Below are 20200 nucleotides of genomic sequence, written 5' to 3' on the forward strand. Positions count from 1 at the left end.
TGAAGTTACATTGAGCTTTAACATTGTTTGTTTTCAGTTCTCCTTCTCTGGCCTTTTTTCCGGGGCCCTGGAGGGACAGGACAGGACGCAGGGAATGGGTTCCCTCGGTCACAGGGCAGGGATGGATGGGATACTGGGAATTCCTGGCTGTGAGGGGAGGCCCTGGAACGGCATTCCCAGAGAAGCCGAAGCTGCCCCTGCACCCCTGGCATTGCCACGGCCTCACGGCCGCCAGAGCTCCCGGAAAGGACTCGCAGGCCCAGGGGGGACTGTGGGGCTGTGCAGGTGCAGGAGTGGGACGGGCTGGTGCCCGTGGGTGCCTTCCCAGCGGGATATTCCCCGATCCCAGCGGGATCTCCCCGCTCCCTCAGCGCTCTCCCGCCCGCCATGGCTGCCTCTCCCCCTCAGCGGCGCCAACCACGGCGCGCGGCGCGGGGGGGTCCGAGCGCCTCCCCGGCCGCGCTCGGCCCGTACCACCCGCACCGCCACGGGGAGGGCGCACGAACGCGGCGCGTACTACCCGCAGCAGGGCTGAGGGGAGATCTACCGCCACCTCTCGAGCTGTGCTGAAATGGTAGAGCGGGAAGTCACCCCCTTCCTTGCGGCGCTGTTGGTACCGCCCGGCTCATCGCGCACCGCCCCCGGACCCACGTGAGCGGTTTCCCGGCGTGCCCAGCGCTCGGCCGCCGCAGCCGCCGCTTCGCTCCGCGCCCCGCGCTCCCGGGAGCCGCCCGAGCCAGCGCCGCGCCGCGGAGCCGAGCCGCCCGCCGCCGCCATGTCCGGCGGGGACTCCACGGCCGCGGCCGCCGCCGCCTCCCCGCAGCCGCTGCCGTTCTCGCTGCCGAAGCCGCCGCCCCTCATGCAGCTGACGCCGGGCGACGCCGTGCGGCCGGTGGGCTCGGGCGCCGACCAATCGCCGAAGAGCGCGCGGCTGGCGGCGCGCCCCGATTGGCCGGCGGGGAAGCCCGTCAGCCTGCTGGCGCCGCTGCTCCCGCCCCGCGGGGAGCCCGAGCCGCTGCTGCCCTTCGGGCCCGCGGCCCCGCGGCCGCCGCTGCGCGGGCGCCTCCTGGGCCGCTGCGGGGGCTCCCTGCTCAGCCCCGCCATGCGGCCCGGCGGCGTCGACCGCGGGTCTCTCATGGTGAGTGCGGGCTCGGGTGGGGGGGCACGGAGTCGCGGCGTACGGAAGCTGGTCCCGCCTCCCTGCTCCGGGGTCATCGGAGGGTTGGGTGGGATGGGCATCCCGTGGTGCAGGGCTGTGTCCAGGCGGTTCTGGGTGTCCCCGCTGGGGGAGACGCCAAACCCTCTCTGGGCACCTGTCACCCGCACAAGGAGGAAGTTCTCGCTCGTGTACAGGTGGAACTTCCTGGGCATCAGTCCGTGCCTTCCTCTGGTGCCATTGCTGGGCCCTGCTTGGAGCCTTCCCTGCACCCAGGGACAGCCAGGGCTGGGGCCCCTCTCCCTGGGGCTCCTCTCCAGGCTGAGCAGCCCCAGCTCCCTCAGCCTGTCCTGGGCACCGAGATGCTCCAGGTCCTTTTCAGCTCCAGGAGCTCCTGGCCCTGCTGTGCTGAGGGACAGAGCTGGACACAGCGCCCAGAGGTGCCTTGGAGGGGCAGGATCACTGCCTGACCTGCTGGGAATGCCCTTCCCGATGTCCCCCAGGGCACAGTGGCTCACAGACCTGGCTGTACCCAGAGCTGGGAAAGGATGTGGAGCCCCAGGAGCAGCTGAGGGAGCTGGAAGAGGGCTCAGCCTGGAGAAAAGCAGGCTTGGGAGGACCTTCTCAGCACCAGGGTGGTGGGTCCCTCTGAAAGTGAATCAGTGCTCCAAAGAGGGTCAGGGGAGGTTTCTAAGAAACAGTTCCACCTGGAATTACCTGGGGCTTGGGAAACAGGAGCTGTCACTGCATGTGCTGTGAGAGGATGTGATTGGGAAAAGTCAGGTGTTTTGCTCAGAAGATTGAAATCTTTTTGGATCCTCACGGTTTCTTGACTCCCAGCCCCAGGGAGACTTCTGGGATGAGAAAAAAAATCATTGGAAAACTTCTTTTGGGCTGAAAGGTGGTAGAGTTAGGGGAAATTAGGGGAGAATTCCTTCCCTGTGAGGGTGGGGATTCCTGGGATGGAATTCCAGGCTGCCCCATCCCTGGAAGTGTCCAAGGCCAAGTTGGAACACCTGGGATAGTGGAAGATGTCCCAGAGGATGGATCTGGAAGAACTTTAAGGTCCCTCCTACCCAGACCATTCTGGGATTCTGTGATCAATAATTTGATATTTTTTCCCTCCTGCTGAATGTATTTTCCAAAGAGAAATTCTGCCCAGGCTTTATCTTCAGGTACTCTCAGAGCTGTTGCATCTGTGTGGAACAGAAAGTACAAGTGTGGGAATAATGAAAAGCTCCAGGAAAGGGCTTTTCCTTCTTCCCTTTGGTGAGTGTGTTTGGGATGGCTGCCTTGGCGCTGATTTTCCCTGGCTGTTGGTGTTTTCCAGATGGGCCACCCAGGAATGCCCCACTACCCCCCCATGGGGATGCACCCCATGGGCCAGAGACCTCCCAACATGCCCCCAGTTCCCCACGGGATGATGCCTCAGATGATGCCCCCCATGGGAGGACCCCCGATGGGGCAGGTAAGGCAATTCCAGCAGGGTTCTGTTCCCAGGGATCCCTGAGGGGGGGAATCTCCCTGGGAAAGGAAAGGGGAGAACTCAGGGGGGTTGATACTGGCCAGGGTAAAACTCTTCTTATGGGGAGCAGGGAATTGATGCACCTTTGTGACTTTAATTGGAAAGGATAACAGGTAATTAGTGCACCTCTAGCTTTAACTATCAGTCCTTAGTTTGGGATTTATTCAAGTTTTTTAAATCAGAACAGGTAATTAGTGCACCTCTAACTTTAACTATCAGTCCTTAGTTTGGGATTTATTCAAGTTTTTTAAATCAGAACAGGTAATTAATGCACCTCTAGCTTTAATTATCAATCCTTAGTTTGGGATTTATTCAAGTTTTTTAAATCAGAACAGGTAATTAATGCACCTCTAGCTTTAATTATCAATCCTTAGTTTGGGATTTATTCAAGTGTTTTGAAATGAGAACAGGTAATTAATGCACCTCTAACTTTCAGCCCATCATTTGGGATTTATTAAAGGTTTTGGAATGAGAATAGGTAATGCACCTCTTAGTTATCAATCCGTAAGTTGGGATTTATTCAAGTTTTTTGGAAGTTTCCTGTAGATTTTGAAGGGATAAGTTTGTCTTGGGACTTCACATTTCTGTAATTCTTGGCCAATTCCTCCATCCACACACATGAACATTACAGTAGGAAAGAAACAAAGAATTTCAGAATTTTTACAGAATTCCTGTGGAGTCCCAGGGGTTGGTGTGTAATCCCTGTATCCCACTGTTGCTGATGGGATTGGAGAAGCCCTGGCAGGTGACACAGCACGACCATGGCCCTGCTTTTGGCAGCTTTTCTTAGTTCCCACATTTCCTGTGTGGTTTGTGATGAAATCCTCAACTCTTAGGAGAAACAATAAATATCCCAGGAATGCTGAATGTCCTGGGGATGCTCCTTGTGGTGGTGGGTTATGGAAGAGAGGCAGGGAGGGATTAAACCTTTGGGAACAGCCCATGGTGACAACTCCTTCCTTTGCAATTCCTTGGACACAGCCTCCCTGTTTCCCTCAAATCGGTGCATGAAGGCTTGGTAGGAATTTTTTCAGTAGGGATTTGCAGCTTCTGGGGTAAAAATAAAGCAGTTTTTAAAAATGAGGAGGATTTGACTCATTAGCACTGTGTGTGCTCATTAGGGAGTGAAATAGGAATTCTGGTTTATTTCTCTGCTTTTTGTACCTCCTTTTCCACAACTCCCACTCTTAGCCAGGGAATATTTCAATATTTCATATTTTAGGGAGCAACTCAGGACTTTTTGGTAGATGGAGAGCAAAAAGCTGAAGGTAAATGTCACACCTGGGAGTTCACCTTTCCTTTGTTCCTTTATTCCCTGGAGCCTTGGAGTTCTGCAGGAATTCAGCATTCCCAACCTTTGCTTTTCCTGCTTTCAGTAATGGGATCAGGTCCCACATCATTTCTATTGTTCCTTTGCAGTTTAAATGGTTTTTATTGTTATTTCCTGTACACATTTGGAATCTGGACATGCCATTCCTAATAGGAATATCCCAGTTTAGTGGAAATGTGATGAAGGCAATCACAATCCCCCAAATGTGTTTTATTTTTCCTTGCTTAAGAGGGATGTTTGGGTTAATTTGTTTTGTTTTAAATTAAAAAGAAGTATCAGATAATGGCTTTTAAATAAAAATACTGTATTTTGTGTTGAGACTATGATAAATATCTGGGAAATGCTCTTGAATTCCAGATGCCTGGAATGATGCAGTCGGTGATGCCTGGAATGATGATGTCCCACATGTCCCAGGCTGCCATGCAGCCCACGGTTCCTGTGAGTTTAATTGCTTTTTTAAAAGGTTTTAAAAGCTCTTTTTAGCAATTGCTGTTGATCACTGTTTGCTTGCTTTAATTAGAAAATAAGGATTTAAATTTTAAATTATTTTTCATTACAGTGGAGTGTTATGTGGCTTTTGAATGACTGTAAAATAAGATTTTTGTGATTTTCATCACTCTTTAAACTCCTTTTAGTTTTTCTGTCATTGCTTATCCTTCACTCCCTGGAGTTTGGCAGGAATTACTGTCACCTTGGATTGTTAAATTGTCTGACCAAGAGACTCTTCTCTCTTAAATTGTAATTTTTTAAGAGTTTTAATTAATCATTAGGGGGAATATTAATCTCTTTAGTTCAATATTAAAGAGATTTGAATCCATTTGAGAGAGATTTTTTTATTAAGAGTTCCTGAAATTCAGCTGAGTATAAAAATTGCTGAAATGGCTTAAGGAATGAGGAATTATTTATGTGGAGAGGGAAAAGTTAAAATACAGGTGAAATCTCTGAGGGGAAAAAATTTAAATTAAATCCAGTTCTTAAGAGATAAATTTAGTCCCAGGTTAAGAGATTCACTTAAAACCAGTTCCAGCCATTTCAATTTAGAAATAAATTATTTTTGCAGGGTTTTTTCCATGCAGATTTAAATCCCTGAATTCCCCCAGAATTTCTGTAGTGCTGAGCACAAACCTTTGCTGTGCTGATTTGAAGCAGTGAAATTCCTAAAACTCAGTATTTTGATCAGATTAATGCTCTTAAAATACATTAAAAAATTCCTAGAAATTACTGGTTTGGTCAAATTAATGCTCCTCAAATACACAACAAATTCCTGGGAATTTCCTGGTTTATTCCTGTTGGATAATATCAAATCAAATTGATCCAATGTGATTTATTTTCACTTTTTAACCAATTTTTCTGTTTTCCTGGGGAATATTTGATGTTTGTAGCTGAGAACTGAAAATAAACCTTAACCAAAGCCAAATCCACAAGGAGAAAAATGGGAGAACTTGGAATTTGGTTGATTTTTTTTATTTAATTGGAAGGAATTTCAGGAAGAAAGAGCTCCAGGAATGCAATTTTAATACACCCAAAGCCCAGTGCCCCTTAATTATCCCACCTAATGATGTTCCTAATTGCTTATTTAAGGAACAGGAATAATTAAGGAGGAAGCAGGAATCCTTGTTTAAGGAATTTATTCTTTTGTGGCAGAAAAGCCTTGTTTGAATAATGAATATTGCAATTTTTTTAGGATTTAATTCTTCAGGAATTAATTACTTAAATTTAATTGCTTTATTGATTAATTGTTTGAATTATTTTTACAGCCAGGAGTGAACAGCATGGATGCACAAGTAGGTGAGTAAAACAACTTGATATAATTTCAAAATATTTACCCACAATCAGCTGAAACATGAAACAATTCCACTTTTCCCTGAAATGGAATGGAACATTTCAGTCCTGGAGTCTCCATTGGTGCCCAGGACATTTTTTTTTCTGTGCACATATGGAGGAATATTTAGGGAAAATGAAGCAACCAAACCTTTTATTCATTTTTAATTATTTATTTTTCAGGAGTGACCCCTCCTGGGACTCAGGTATGTGGAAAGCACAATTCCAGAAGGTTGGAATTGCACTGTGGTGTGGGGCAAACTTGGTTTTAGGGATTTATAGGAAAACCTTAATTCTGTGGTTTTCCTCCCCTTCTCTTTCCCTCTTTTTCCCCTGTTTTTTTTTCCAAGTTTTTGGTTGTTCCTTGAAATCTGTGGGCCTTGTCTCAGCTTAATTATTAAATAGATGATATCCAGATTATTTCCATGAGCTTTCCATGCTGTCCATTGGTCTGTCAGGAAATCCAGTTTTCCCTGGCCATATCCAATCCCTGATCCACACATCTGGATACAGTCCTGATTCCAGGGAATCCCTGGGAAAGCTGGCCATGGAAAGCAGCAGCAAATGTGCTGTGAGGGAGCTCAGGGAGCCAGAATCTTCCTGAAGCAAATTTTCCTCAAGTTTTGGGAACTGGGAATGCTGCTGGGATTGTGGCTTGGGGTTGTTGTGGTCTGAGCCCTTCACTTGCCCTTCCTGGGGGAATCAGGCCCTTGGGAATGTGCAGTTGAACAGCTCCACTCCCAAAGAAGGAGGTTTTTTGGGAAAAATACTGACTTGAGGTGTGAATTTGGCTCCCTGCCTTTCTTGTGCTGCTGAGCCACTTGGAAAATCCAGGATATTTGGGTGAAACCCCCCAGTTAGTGAGGATTTCCCAAGCCCTGTCTTGTCTCCTCCTCAGACAACGCACCCCGTGGTCTCCACAGTCCAGCAGAGCTCCAGCAGCACCAGCTCTGCCAGCGAGGAGCACTCCAAGCAGGTCTGTATCCCACTCTTTTCCTGGAGCTGGAGCCCATTTCTTACAGCATTGCTAACGTGGTTTGGGATTTTCCCAGAAATCCACGTGGACGGAGCACAAGTCCCCGGACGGAAGAACTTACTACTACAACACTGAGACCAAGCAGTCCACGTGGGAGAAGCCAGATGACCTCAAAACCCCTGCTGAGGTAACCAAATCCCAAAGTAATTCTGGGATAATACTCTGGGAACACGAGGGTTTCCAAGCCTGACACCTGCAGCAGGGAGAATTCTGCTGGAAGCAATGGGAGCCAACTCTTCCAGTAAGAGATGTCCCTAAAATATTTGGATTGCTCTCATTATGTTGGGAGAAGCTGAGGGTGTAAAATTCCTCCATTTTCCTCATTTTTAAACAGTTTTTTTTAAATTAAAATGTGTCCTTTTTTATTTTTTGAGAAGTAATAGAAAAATAATTTAGAGAATTAAAAAATCCCTAAAAATTACTATTCTGGCCAAATTAATGCTCTTAAAATACACCACAAATTCCTGAGAATTCCCCTGGTTTATTCCTGTTGGATAACATCAAGTCAAATTGATCCAATGTGATTTATTTTCACTTTTTGGCCAATTTTTTCTGGTTTTTTGAGGAATATTTGATGTTTGTAGCTGAGAGCTGAAAATAAGCCTTAACCAAAGCTAAAACCACAAGGAAAAGAATGGGAAAACTTGGAATTTTGTTGATTTTTTTTTTTTCCCCCCTTAATTGGAAGGAACTTCAAGAGGGAAGAGCTCCAGGAATGCAACTTTAATGCATCCAAAACCTTGTGCCCCATAATTATCCCACCTAATGATGTTCCTAATTGCTTATTTAAGGAGCAGGAATAATTAAGGGGGAAGCAGGAATCCTTGTTTAAGGAGTTACTAAAGGAGATTTTCCTTTGTTTTCTCTCCATCAGCAATTGTTGTCCAAGTGTCCCTGGAAGGAGTATAAATCAGATTCTGGGAAGCCTTATTATTACAATTCCCAAACGAAGGAATCCCGCTGGGCAAAACCCAAAGAGCTGGAGGATCTTGAAGGTAAAAGAGTGCTGGGTTTGTATTTTTATAAATATATATTAGTTAATTACATTATTTATTTAAATAGCAACAAAATCAGATGGGGGGAAGAATAAGCGTTAAAAAAATAATAGGCAGCAGTAATTTAAATATTTCCTTTCTTAAAATTCTGTTTAATAATCCTGACTTTCTTTCTTGGTCTTTGAACTATTTTTTACAAATTAAAAGCATAATTATAAGCCAAAAAGTCATTTTTATATTCCCCAGTCTTCCTGTAATGGCATTTCTAAACTTTATTTTAATCTTGATTGATTTCAGTCTTTGAAGGGCACAAACATTACTATTTTGATAGTAATAAAAACATTTAAAACTTTGCTTTTCTTATATCAAGAATTACCAGAACTCCCTGTGTACATGAACTATTTTAAAGCTATATTTTAATTGTTTTTCTCCTTTTTCCTCTAGCAATGATTAAAGCTGAAGAAAACAGGTACATTTTTAACATTATACTAATTGTTTCATGAGGGCCTTCAAACTTTTTCTGAGGGCCTTCAAGCCTTTCCTGGGGATCTTCAAATCTTTCCTGAGGAAGTTTAAACCTTTTTTCCTGAGGGTCTTTGAATTTTTCCCTGAGGGCCTTTCAGCCCTTTTTTTTCCTGAGGGCCTTTCAGCCCTTTTTTTTCCTGAGGGTCTTCAAACCTTTTCTAGGATCCTTCAAACCATTTTTTCCTGAGGCTCTTCACACCCTCTTTCTTGAGGGGCTTCAACCCCTTTTTTTTCCTGAGGGTCTTCAACCCCTTTTTCCTGATGGCCTTCAAACCTTTCCTAGGATCCTTCAAACCCTTTTTTTCCTGAGGGCCTTTCAGCCCTTTTTTTTCCTGAGGGCCTTTCAGCCCTTTTTTTTCCTGATGGCCTTCAAACTTTTCCTAGGATCCTTCAAACCCTTTTTTCTCCTGAGGGCTTTTCACCCTTTTTTTCCTGGGAGCCTTCAGCCCATTTTCCCTGAGGGCCTTTCTCCCTTTTTTCATGAGGCCTTACAAACCCTTTTTTCTCATGAGGGCCTTTCACCCTTTTTTCTCCTGAGGGCCTTTCACCCTTTTTTCTCCTGAGGGCCTTTCACCCTTTTTTCTCCTGAGGGCCTTTCACCCTTTTTTCTCCTGAGGGCCTTTCACCCTTTTTTCTCCTGAGGGCCTTTCTCCCTTTTTTCTCCTGAGGGCCTTTCACCCTTTTTTCTCCTGAGGGCCTTACAAACCTTTCCCCTGAGGGCCTATAAACCTTTCCTGAGTCTTTAATTCACCCTAAACCCCTCACTCCCCCTTTGACCACATCCCTGAGCTGCCCCTGAATCCCCAGGCCAGTGCCACAGGTGACGCTGTTGTTTTTGTCCCCAGCACGAAGCCAGAGGATGCGGCCGCCGCCGCCTCGGCTCCGGCCGCAGCCGGGGACGCTCCGAGCGGGGCCAGCGCGGCCCCGGCCGCCGAGAGCGCCACGGCCACGGCCGCTCCTACGGGAGCTGCTCCCGAGGGGGAATCTGCCCCGGCTGCCACCACGGGGGACACGGACGCCGCTGGCACGGCCACGGCCGAGGAGCAGGGCCAGGGTGGCGCCGCCCCCGGCGCGCAGGACGGGAGCGCGGACACCGCGGCGGCCGCCACGGATGAGGCGGCCAAGCAGGAGGCCTCGGGAGAGTGAGTGCCAGGGGATGGGTTTGGGCTCCAGGAAAGAGGATTTGGGGGGATGTTAGGGAGGATCATTCCCTGTGAGGCCTTGGGGTGGAATTCCCAGAGCAGCTGGGGCTGTCCCTGGGTCCCTGGCAGGGTCCCAGACCAGGCTGGAGCACTTGGGACAGTGGGAGGTGTCCCTGCCATGGTGGGGTGGATTGGGATGATCCTTAAAGTCCCTTCCCACCCACCCCATTCCATGGTGCCCATCCCAAGCACCAAGATCTTCACACAAACCTGTAGCACACTTAAAGCAACTTCTTCAAGGGAATGAATCATTTACCATAGGACAAGAGGGAATGGCTTTGAGGTGACAGAAGGCAGGCTTAGATCAGGGACTGGAAGTCATTTCCTGGGAAGGTGATGGGGCCCTGGCACAGGTGCCCAGAGCAGCTGGGGCTGCCCCTGGATCCCTGGCAGTGCCCAAGGCTCTGTTGGACACTGGGGCTTGGGGCACCTGGGACAGTGGGAGGTGTCCCTGCCATGGAGCTGGCTGGGCTTTACTGTCCCTTCCCATCAAAGCCATTCCATGATTCCGTGATAATTTATGAAGCCCTCAAGGCTTTGCTGCAGTTTTACATTTCTCAGCAGCATCAGTGACATGAACATTCCATGGATTTTCCAATATCTTAAGAATTTCCCTGGGTGCCATTAAACACTTCCCTATTTATTCTCCTTTTTCATGGATCTGTGCCACTGGTTATCACTGGAAGAAAATAAAATATTAATGGATTTTTATCTGTTCCAGCCATGATTCCTTTTTTTTTTTTTAATAACAAAAGATCTATTATGTGGAAAATGATAATTTAGGATTTTTATCATTTAAAAAAAAAAGAATTGCTGTGGGGGATTTTAGACAGCAGGACCTGATTAAGGAGAAGACCATTTTTAGGCACTTCTCCTTATATTTTTATAAAAAATGTTAACATTCCTGCTGAATTTCAACATTATATTTTTAGGAATAATTTCTAGATAACTTCAGCAGGCAGCCAATTGCAGGAGGGAAATATTTTGCCTCAATAATTCACTTTTTTTGATCTTTTTTTCATCAGTTGTGGTGCCTGTAAGGAAAAGCCTTGTATGAATTATTAGAATTATTTTTTTGCTTGGAGCTGCTATTTAAAAAACTCATTTTGTGGTGGTTTTTGACTCTTTTCAGTGCCTCTAACTTAGAAAAAAATGCTGAAATAATACAATTTGTTTTGCCTTAGTGCTGCTGCAAAGAAGGAAGATGAGGATGCCCAACCAGTTAAAAAAACCTACACGTGGAACACAAAGGAAGAGGCCAAACAAGCATTTAAAGAACTGTTAAAAGAAAAGGTATTTGGGCCAATTATTGATGTTTTATTGAACTACAAAACCTGGTTTCATTTCTCTTATTTGCCAGGTTTATTTGATTTTTCTGGGGAAAAATTCCTCACTCTTGAGGAAGTGAAAGCTTTGGGAAGTGAAGCTTTGTTTTAGCTTAAAAATGAAATGTTCTTTTATCTTTTCCCCGTGGCTGTTTTTGAGGAATTATTCCCTGTTGGGTGTTAATTCCAGGTCTGATTCATCCATAATTTCCTCTTTTCACAGCGGGTTCCATCCAATGCTTCCTGGGAGCAGGCCATGAAAATGATCATTAATGACCCCAGATACAGGTACTGAGTCCTCCTTCAATTCCACACAAACCTATTTTGGGGGATTTACTTCCAGAAATTCCAAAGTTCTGTCAGCAGCAGATACTCCTGCACTTGTGCCATTGGCATGGACTTGTCTTCCTTTCCTCCATAAGGAAATGCTTCCAACACCTTCATTTTTATTGGGAAAAAGTTGGAAGTTGGTATTTTATGCTGATTTAGGGATTAAATGTTCAGATTAATTTTATCTCAAATCTGGATTATTCAAACTGTTGCCTTTTGCTTTCTGGTGTTGATTTTCTTATTTATGTTTCTTATTTTCTTTTTCTTCTTTTTCTGAATGTTCTTGGTTTTGGTTTGTTTGGTTTTTTTTTTCCTGGTTTTCTGATTTTCTTTCTCTTTTTGTTCTGATTTTCCTCTTACTTTTTCAGATTTTCATTGCTTTCCTGATTGTTCTGATTTTTTGTCTTCTCTTCCTGATGTTTTTTTTTAAATTTATAACTAACATTGTTCTTTCCTTTCCTTTCCTGGGAAGTGCTTTGGCAAAACTGAGTGAGAAGAAGCAGGCCTTTAATGCCTACAAAGTTCAGACAGAGAAGGAGGAGAAGGAAGAAGCCAGATCCAAGTACAAGGAAGCCAAGGAATCCTTCCAAGCGTTTCCTGGAAAACCATGAGAAGATGACATCCACCACCAGATACAAGTAAGAGACTTGGGATAAAAATCTGGCATAAAAATCCTGATGGGATGCACTGCTTGCAGTGGCATCCACTCCCATTTTTAGATTTTTCCTTCCTTTATAAAAATTCAAAAGATACCACAAAAAAAACCCCCAAAAACTTCCCAAGAGGGAAAATGAAGGAGAATTCCTTAAAGTGTTCCTTCTTGGAGCAGAGGTGTCCCTGATGTTGTGGGGAATTGGTGAATGATTCAGTCACCAATAAATAAATGAGCAGTTGTGTGGTTTTCATTTGCTTTGCCCAGAAAAGCTGAGCAGATGTTTGGGGAGATGGAGGTGTGGAATGCCATATCCGAGCGGGACCGCCTGGAGATTTATGAGGATGTTCTGTTCTTCCTGTCCAAGAAGGAGAAGGTGAGTTCCCTTCCAATCCATCCAGCATCTCCTCACCTGTTCCTAAATCACTTCAAACCTGTGCTTGAGGCTTTGGGGCAGATGAAGAGCAGCTTTTCGAGAAGGTTCTGGGGTTTGTTGGGGTTTATTCCTGCTGATTTTACCATGGCTTGAGTTTATGGGGGATTTTAATCACTCACATGATGCATTTTATTCTGAATCAGTGAAATAATAATAAGATGGAAAACTTATTTTGTTTTGTGTCCAAGGCCAGGGTGGATGGGCTTGGAGCAACCTGGTCCCTGTGCAGGGCAGGAGGTTGGAATGGGATGAGCTTTAAGGCGACTTTCAACCCAAACCACTCTAGAATTCCATTATTTTATATCAATTAAAGACTAATTTCATCTTTTCTTGAAGAACACTAGATATCTTACCTTTCTATCCAAACCACCTCCAACTGAGCCCAAAAAATAAACTTTTTCCCTCAGGAACAAGCCAAGCAGCTGCGGAAGAGGAACTGGGAAGCTCTGAAGAACATCCTGGATAACATGGCCAACGTCACCTACTGCACCACCTGGTCAGAGGCCCAGCAGTACCTCATGGACAACCCCACCTTTGCCGAGGATGAGGAGCTCCAGAGTATGGCCATGGGCTCTGGAATTCTTTGGGAAGGAGGATTCTTCCTGGCTTGGAAGGAATAACCTGATTTTTTTCCCCCCCTTCTCCCTGTGTTCTTGCTAGACATGGATAAGGAGGATGCCCTGATCTGTTTTGAGGAACACATCAGGGCCTTGGAGAAGGAGGAGGAGGAAGAGAAGCAGAAAAGTTTGCTGAGGGAAAGGAGGAGGCAGCGTAAAAACAGGGAATCTTTTCAGGTTGGTGCAATTTGGGGTTCTGTCCTAAAAAACTCATGGAATATCATGGGATATCCCACATGAGGGTTTTTTATTTCTGAGGGTTGATTCAAGGGGGTGTTTAAAGCCTGAGGTGTTGGGTTGGGGCATCTTCTCTGCTGTGTTACACCCAAGGGAAAATCAGAGGGAATAGGCCTGGATGGGAGGGAGATGCAGCTGGAACGTTGTAGGTGGTGCAGAAAAGCAGGAAGAACAAGAGAAAATGTGATTTTTTTTAATCCTATTGGAACAAAAGTGGAATTCCAGCTAGCAAACCAATCCATTCCAGCTGGTACCAAGGAGAAGCTGGAGGAATGACTCCAGATTGCCATTCCCTGTGTTTTGCAGCTGTTTCTGGATGAGCTGCACGAGCACGGGCAGTTACACTCCATGTCCTCCTGGATGGAATTGTACCCAGCCATCAGCTCCGACATCAGATTCACCAGCATGCTCGGCCAGCCTGGTAAGGAGGGGAAATCTGGGGTTTGGGGCAGCCCACAGCAATTCTTCCTGCTTTTTAACACCTGGAAATGCTGCTCTTGGGTTAAACATGACCTGTGGCTTAACTAAACCCTCCCTCAGGATCAACAGCACTTGACCTGTTCAAGTTTTATGTGGAGGATTTAAAAGCTCGTTACCACGATGAGAAGAAGATAATTAAAGACATCCTAAAGGTGAGCATTACCTGGCTCCTCCTTGACCTGCACATTTCTCACCCAAGGCAGCTGGGATTCCCTTGGAGTTGAGGGAATTCCAGGTTTCCCTCGTGCCAAAGGTGCTGTTTTTTCCAGGATAAAGGATTTGTGGTGGAGGTGAACACTTCCTTTGAGGATTTTGTCACTGTCATCAGCTCCACAAAAAGAGCCACCACCTTGGATGCAGGGAATATCAAGCTGGCTTTCAACAGTGTAAGTGTGAATTAATAAATTAATTCAGATGATTAGGATGGGAAATCCCTTCTCCAAACAGGAATTAGGGTTTATTTTCTAACTGATTCCATAATATTTGAGGACTATTCTGTTATTTAGGGTTATTGAACTGATTTCAATTGCCACAATAAAAACAAACTTTTTTCCAAGCAGTCGGCATTCCCAAACTTGAGGAATTCTGGGATAGGAATTCAGTGGTGCTCACTTGTTTGTACATAAAGATTTCTCCTGATTTGTGTGGTTCTGTAATTTTGCATCATTTTATTTTCATCAGCAGCAATTCCACGCTCGGAAAAAACAATTGATTAATTGTTGATTAAATCGTTTTGTTTATCAATGAAGTACAGGAAAAGCAGTGGATTTCCTTGTCATTTCCAGGTGGCTCAGACCCAGCTCCGAGGGTGAGCTGTGCAGAAATGCCAGTAAATGGAATTCTTTCCCTTTTGTTCCCCAGCTGCTGGAGAAGGCGGAAGCGCGGGAGCGGGAGCGGGAGAAGGAGGAGGCTCGCAAGATGAAGAGGAAGGAATCGGCCTTCAAGAGCATGCTGAAACAAGCCACCCCCCCCATCGAGCTGGATGCTGTCTGGGAGGATGTAAGGATGGGAATTCCCTGGGGAGAACATTCCCAAATTCCCAACCAGGTCCTTGCTCATCCCTAAAAAACCCCGCGTTCGCCAGGCTCTTCCTGGTTCTGCTGCTGGGGCTTCAGAATCCCATCAAACCCTGTGGATTCTTCAGGAAAACTTGGAGTTGGGTTGGGAAAGCGTCATCCTTTTGAAACAAAAACATCCTGAAAGAACTGGAAATAAACAAAACCCCCTCCGAAAATCCCACACCCCCCACCCAAAGTCAATTGAAGTTATTTAGAACTTTGTCCTGGATAAAATACCCTGGAAAACCTTTCCTTTCCAAGGATAATTTATATAAAAATATAAATGATAAAAAAAATATTTGGGGATTTTTTAAGCTTAAATGGAATGTGCAGGAAAACAGTGGGATTCTCCATGTTTGCATGAGTTGGAGCTTCCCTGAACACTGGAAATTTGGGATTTGCTTGGAAATCTGGGATTAAAAATTCAGCCTTGTAGCAGTTCAGGGGTTCCTCAACTGGTGAAAATTAATTTTTATAAATTTTTATCTTTTAAAATTGTTATCTCTATTTTTTCTTTTTTCTATTGTTTTTCTTATTTTATATTTTAATTTTTTTTATTATTTCTTTGTATTTCTCTTATTGGTTTTATTTTTCCTTATTTTTGTTTTTATTTTTCCTTATTTTATATTTCTTCAGGGTTTTAATTTTCTTATTTTTATTATTTATTTTAATTTTATTTCTTATTTTTCTTATTACTTTTATTATGCCTTATTTTTATTAATCCTTTTTCTCTTTATTCATCATTATCTATATAGTTTTTATTATTATCCCTTACTGGTTTTCTTTTTTATTATTGCCATTTTCATTACTACATTTTATTTTATTCTATTTCTTCAATCCTAATATTTTAATGAATTTGTAATTTAAATAAAATTTGGATATCGTTAATAGAGTTAATTTTCCTGACAGATCAGAGACAGATTTGTGAAGGAACCAGCATTTGAAGACATCACCCTGGAATCTGAAAGGAAAAGGATATTTAAGGATTTCCTTCATGTGCTTGAGGTAATTGTTCCTTTATTTTTGAAATAACTGGACAACAGACAAGGAAAATTCCTTTACATGGAGTGGGAAGGGGAAGGATTTACTGGAATTGTTTCCATAAAATGATACCAGGAGATGAATTTGATTTTTCAGCTCTCACACTTGGGGGTTTTGTTGCATTTCTTGCAGTTTGGAAGAATTTGATCTGAAATGTTGACTTTAAATTCTATAATTTCCAATTAGGCAGAGCAAGGGGTGGGTTTAGGCCAGGCTTAACTTGGATGCAGGGAGCAGCTCCGTGGGAATCCAGGTGTTTTTCCTTGCTCCTGGCTGCCTTGATTGCAGCTCCAATGTGGCAGCAGTGCCCATTCTTAGGTATTTTAAATGGTGATTGTGGAGTTTTTAACCTTTCCCAGGTTTGTGGGTGAGGAGAAACATCCCGTATATTCTTTGGGATGTCCTGTAGGAGATGAGGAGACGGTTCTCCCATTAAATGCTGATTTTACGGAATTTTTAACCTTTCCCAGCTTTTGTGGATGAGGCGAAAGATCCCATCAGATTTTTGGGATGTCCTGTAGGAGCTGATGAGGTGGTTCTGCCATGAAATGTTGATTATGGAGTTTTTATCCTTTCCCAACTTTTGTGGATGAGGAAAACCATCCCATCAGTTTTTTGGGATGTTCTGTAGGAGCTGATGAGGTTTTACTGCCCCATCCCTGGAACTGTCCAGGGCCAGGTTGGAGCACCCTGCTCCAGGGAAGTTGTCCTTACCCATGGTGGAAGAAGCTGGGATTTTAGGGCTTCTCCAAGGCCAATCCCTGCTGGAATTGCGAGCTGTCCCCTCCTTGCCTTGCCCACAGCACGAGTGTCAGCACCACCACTCCAAGACCAAGAAACATTCGAAGAAATCCAAAAAGCACCACCGGAAGCGCTCGCGTTCCCGCTCCGTGAGTATCCCTGGGAACCTCCCTCTGCCATTCCCAGCTGCACTGACTGCTGCTGGAATTCCCATTTTTAACTGGGATTCTCCCCTGGGCTGTGTGTGAAGGGCTCAGAGTCTGAGGATGACGACAGCCACTCCAAGAAGAAGCGGCAGCGCTCGGAATCGCGGTCGGTGTCGGAGCGTTCTTCCAGCGCCGAGTCCGGTACGGGGTGGGATGGGATGGGGCTGGATTGGCTTTAAACCAGCTTTGCTGTTCTCCTTTGGGATTTATCCATTGATTCCTGGGGGTTTGTTTCTCCCTGTGGCTGCAGAGAGGAGTTACAAGAAGTCCAAAAAACACAAGAAGAAGAGCAAGAAGAGGAGGCACAAGTCTGTAAGTGAGGCTCGGTTTTTAACTGGGGTGTGGACAACCTGGCACCTGCTGTCAGTAATCCCAGCTGGGTGATCCTGGGGAAAAATTGGGATCCAGCTGGAGGAGGGTATTGCCAAAATAACAACTTTCTGTTATATATTCCTAATATTAAACCACTGAAAACTGCTGAATTTGGAGGTTTGACTCCAGGTGAAGGACTCCATGAATCCTGAATTTTCGGTTTATCCTGGCAAATCCAGGTGTTCTCCTTTGTTGGGGGGAGCTGAAAGGATCCCAGCCATTCCTTGTGCCTGCCTGAGCATCAGGGTTGTGTTGGAAGCTCTGAGTTGTACAAGAGCAGCAGAAGGATCCAAAATGCAGAAAGAGCTTCACTTCCTCTTGGGAGGGTGGGCAGGCCCTGGCACAGGGTGCCCAGAGAAGCTGTGGCTGCCCCTGATCCCTGGAATTGTCCAAGGTCAGGGTGGACAGCCTGGGATAAGGGAAGGTGTCCCTGCCCATGACAGGGATGAAATGGGATGAGATTTAAAGTTCCTTCTAACTTAAATCATTCCATGATTCTACATTTCTTTAAATGGAAGTTGGACTTAAAAAATATTCCACATTAATATTCACTATTCCCATTTTTTTCCCCACAGGATTCACCAGAATCTGATGTAGAGCGAGAGAAGGACAAGAAAGAAAGAGAGAGGGACAGTGAGAAGGAAAGAGCCAGACAGAGATCTGAGTCCAAGCATAAATCTCCCACTAAAAAACGGCCTGGAAAAGATTCCGTAAGCTCTGCTCCCTGTTTTTCCCAGTGCTCTGGGCTTTGCTGGATGCAGCTCCGTGGGTGTGCTCTGGGAGAGGCCGGAGGTTGGGCTGGAGGATCCTGGAGGTGTTTGCCATTCTCCAGTTTGGGTTCTGAGGTTTCTGAGTGGCACAGAGCAGCCAGCCCTGGCTGTGTGTCCCTGCTGAGGCTCCCAGTGTGGAACTCCATGGACAATCCTATCCTGACCACTGTCCCATCTCTCCACAGGGGAACTGGGATACCTCTGGCAGCGAGCTCAGCGAGGGGGAGCTGGAAAAACAGAGGAGGACTCTTTTGGAGCAGCTGGATGAAGATCAATGAGAAGATCCTTGATACCAAAAATGTTTACAGGTGGCAAAATAAAACCAAGCCTTGTGTGGGCAAGGCCCTGGGGCCGGTGGCCGGTGGCCCATGGCCACAACAACGGTGGCTTTTAGTTTTTTACCACTTCAATCCAGTCAAAAGTAGAAAAATCCATGGAATTCTGAGGGCAAAGCTGTGCCTGGCCTGGAGCTGCGGGGCGGGAGGGGGGCTGGGATCCCCTGGAGGGGACACAGAGGTGGCAGCGGTGTCCCCAAGCACTTCCCCAGTGTCCTTCCCGAGGCTGGGAACAACCCTGGGCTGCCTGGGCAGAGCCCAGTTCAGCTTTGGGGAAAAAACTCCTAATTTAATTCTTTGTGCTTTCGTTCTTTGATGGATTTGCTTGGGTGGGGTTTTTTGGGAAGGCAGCAGGAGGAAGGAATCCATGTCCTGATGTGTTCTGCAACCCCTGGATCTGGGGGTTGTTTGGCACTGGGGCTTTTGTCCGAGACTGATTGGTGAGAGTCCTGGCTGCCATCGATCCCAAATCACAGGGAATGGGGATGGGATCTCTGCTGCAGTGCCAGCAGAGGGAGCGTTTGGGACACAACCACCTCGGCATTCCCGAAATCCCACCCCGGCCCAGCCCTGGCTGTTACTCCAGCGTTCCTCTCCACCTTTTCTCTCCCCCTTCCGAAAACTTAGGAATAAAAATCCAATGTTAAACACAATTCCATGTGTTGCCTTAAGAACCTGCTGCAGAATGTACCTGCACAGCCCAGAGGAGGGAGGAGGAAGCAGCTCCAGCCCTGTTTTCCAGCCCCTGCACGTTCAGGAAGGTGCCCCCAGCCCTGCTCGGTGAGAAAATTTGGGAAGCCGCTGTCCTTGGAATATTTTTGTACATTTTTATCGATGATTAAACCTTGTCTTTTAGCATGTACTGGTATTTATTTCTCCTTAAATACTCTGTACAGCTCTGAGCCACAGGATCACTCACAAAACCTGCTTGAAGACTGTTTGGATTCCTTTTCAGGAGTTTTTCCTGAATTTTGACCACTTTTACCAGTGCATAAACACCCAAAGGATCAATTTATCCAGGGAATTCCTGGGGTGGTTACCAGGCTCAGAATCCTTAACAACACCCTGAGATTGTTTGAAATATAAAATGCAGGAGGTTGTAACCATTTTTCCCTGGGATGCTTTGGGATTTTCTGGGATGCTTTGGGATTTTCTGGGATGCTTTGGGATGGGAAAGCACATCCCAATCCTGCTGTTTCCCTCTGAAGGGTCATTGCTCATCACCTGGGGGAAAAACCACCTGGATTTGGTCCAACAGGGCTTGGGGAGATCTTTGGTATCCATGGTGTGGAAATCCAGGTTGGAATATTGCAGGTTTTTCCCTGCAGGCTCTCCCAAGGAAGGAGAGGGTAATTGCTGCTCCAGGACTGAACAATCAGCCAGGTCTGCTTTGCTCTCCTGCCACCACCTCCCTGGATTTATATCCCAACTGGGAATGCTCCAAGTGGGAACAGCCCAGCAGAGTTTGGAGAACAGGAGGGCAGCAGGTCCTGGAATCTGGCCTGGAGCTGGGAGGAGGATTGAGAGCCTGACAGGTCCTGAGGGTTTGTAAGCAGGGAGGAATTCTTCCAATGCTCTCCTTCCCTTGCATCCACACAAATCCAAGGAAAAAGCTGTTCCCAAGGGAATATCACTTTTAAAAGGTTTGCATTGATTGTTCCATCAAAAATAACACTGGGAATGTCCATATTCCAATGGTGGGGTTTCCTTACCATCTTAATTCAAATTACTGGAAGAAACTCAGCTTAAGCTGAGCCTGCTTTTAAACCAAGCAAGGCAGGATTGAGTTTTCCAGGGAACTGAGTTCTGTCTTATTTTTCCAGCTTTTTTTTGGTGTTTTCCTCTTTCCTGTTTCCCAGCCCCATTTTTTCCTGTGGCAGCCCCAGCACAGCCGACCTCTGCATTCCTGATGGAAACTGGAAGGATTTTAGCCAAATTGATTCTTTTTGATCAATTATTGGATTATTTTGGATGATTTTTAACTGTGTCCATCAATGCTGAAACCTTGGC

At 45.8% G+C, this 20200-nt stretch overlaps 1 protein-coding gene across 1 annotated transcript; it reads left to right on the forward strand.

Annotated features, from left to right (window-relative positions):
- The first annotated feature begins 692 nt into the window (after window positions 1-692).
- PRPF40A (pre-mRNA processing factor 40 homolog A) lies at window positions 693-19052 on the forward strand. The gene is given in 27 exon segments (XM_030241823.2): window positions 693-1138; window positions 2487-2624; window positions 4369-4449; window positions 5769-5799; window positions 6016-6038; window positions 6731-6808; window positions 6885-6995; window positions 7743-7863; window positions 8308-8332; window positions 9234-9530; window positions 10775-10883; window positions 11139-11203; window positions 11718-11835; window positions 11837-11883; window positions 12165-12273; window positions 12741-12891; window positions 12994-13127; window positions 13494-13608; window positions 13728-13819; window positions 13937-14053; window positions 14529-14666; window positions 15635-15730; window positions 16570-16656; window positions 16758-16854; window positions 16964-17025; window positions 17661-17795; window positions 18041-19052. Coding segments are annotated over 27 exon segments (3033 nt in total). The 5' UTR covers window positions 693-775; the 3' UTR covers window positions 18134-19052.
- The last annotated feature ends 1148 nt before the right edge of the window (window positions 19053-20200 follow it).

Source organism: Serinus canaria, chromosome 7 (assembly GCF_022539315.1).
Source record: "Serinus canaria isolate serCan28SL12 chromosome 7, serCan2020, whole genome shotgun sequence".
NCBI classification, from domain to species: domain Eukaryota; kingdom Metazoa; phylum Chordata; class Aves; order Passeriformes; family Fringillidae; genus Serinus; species Serinus canaria.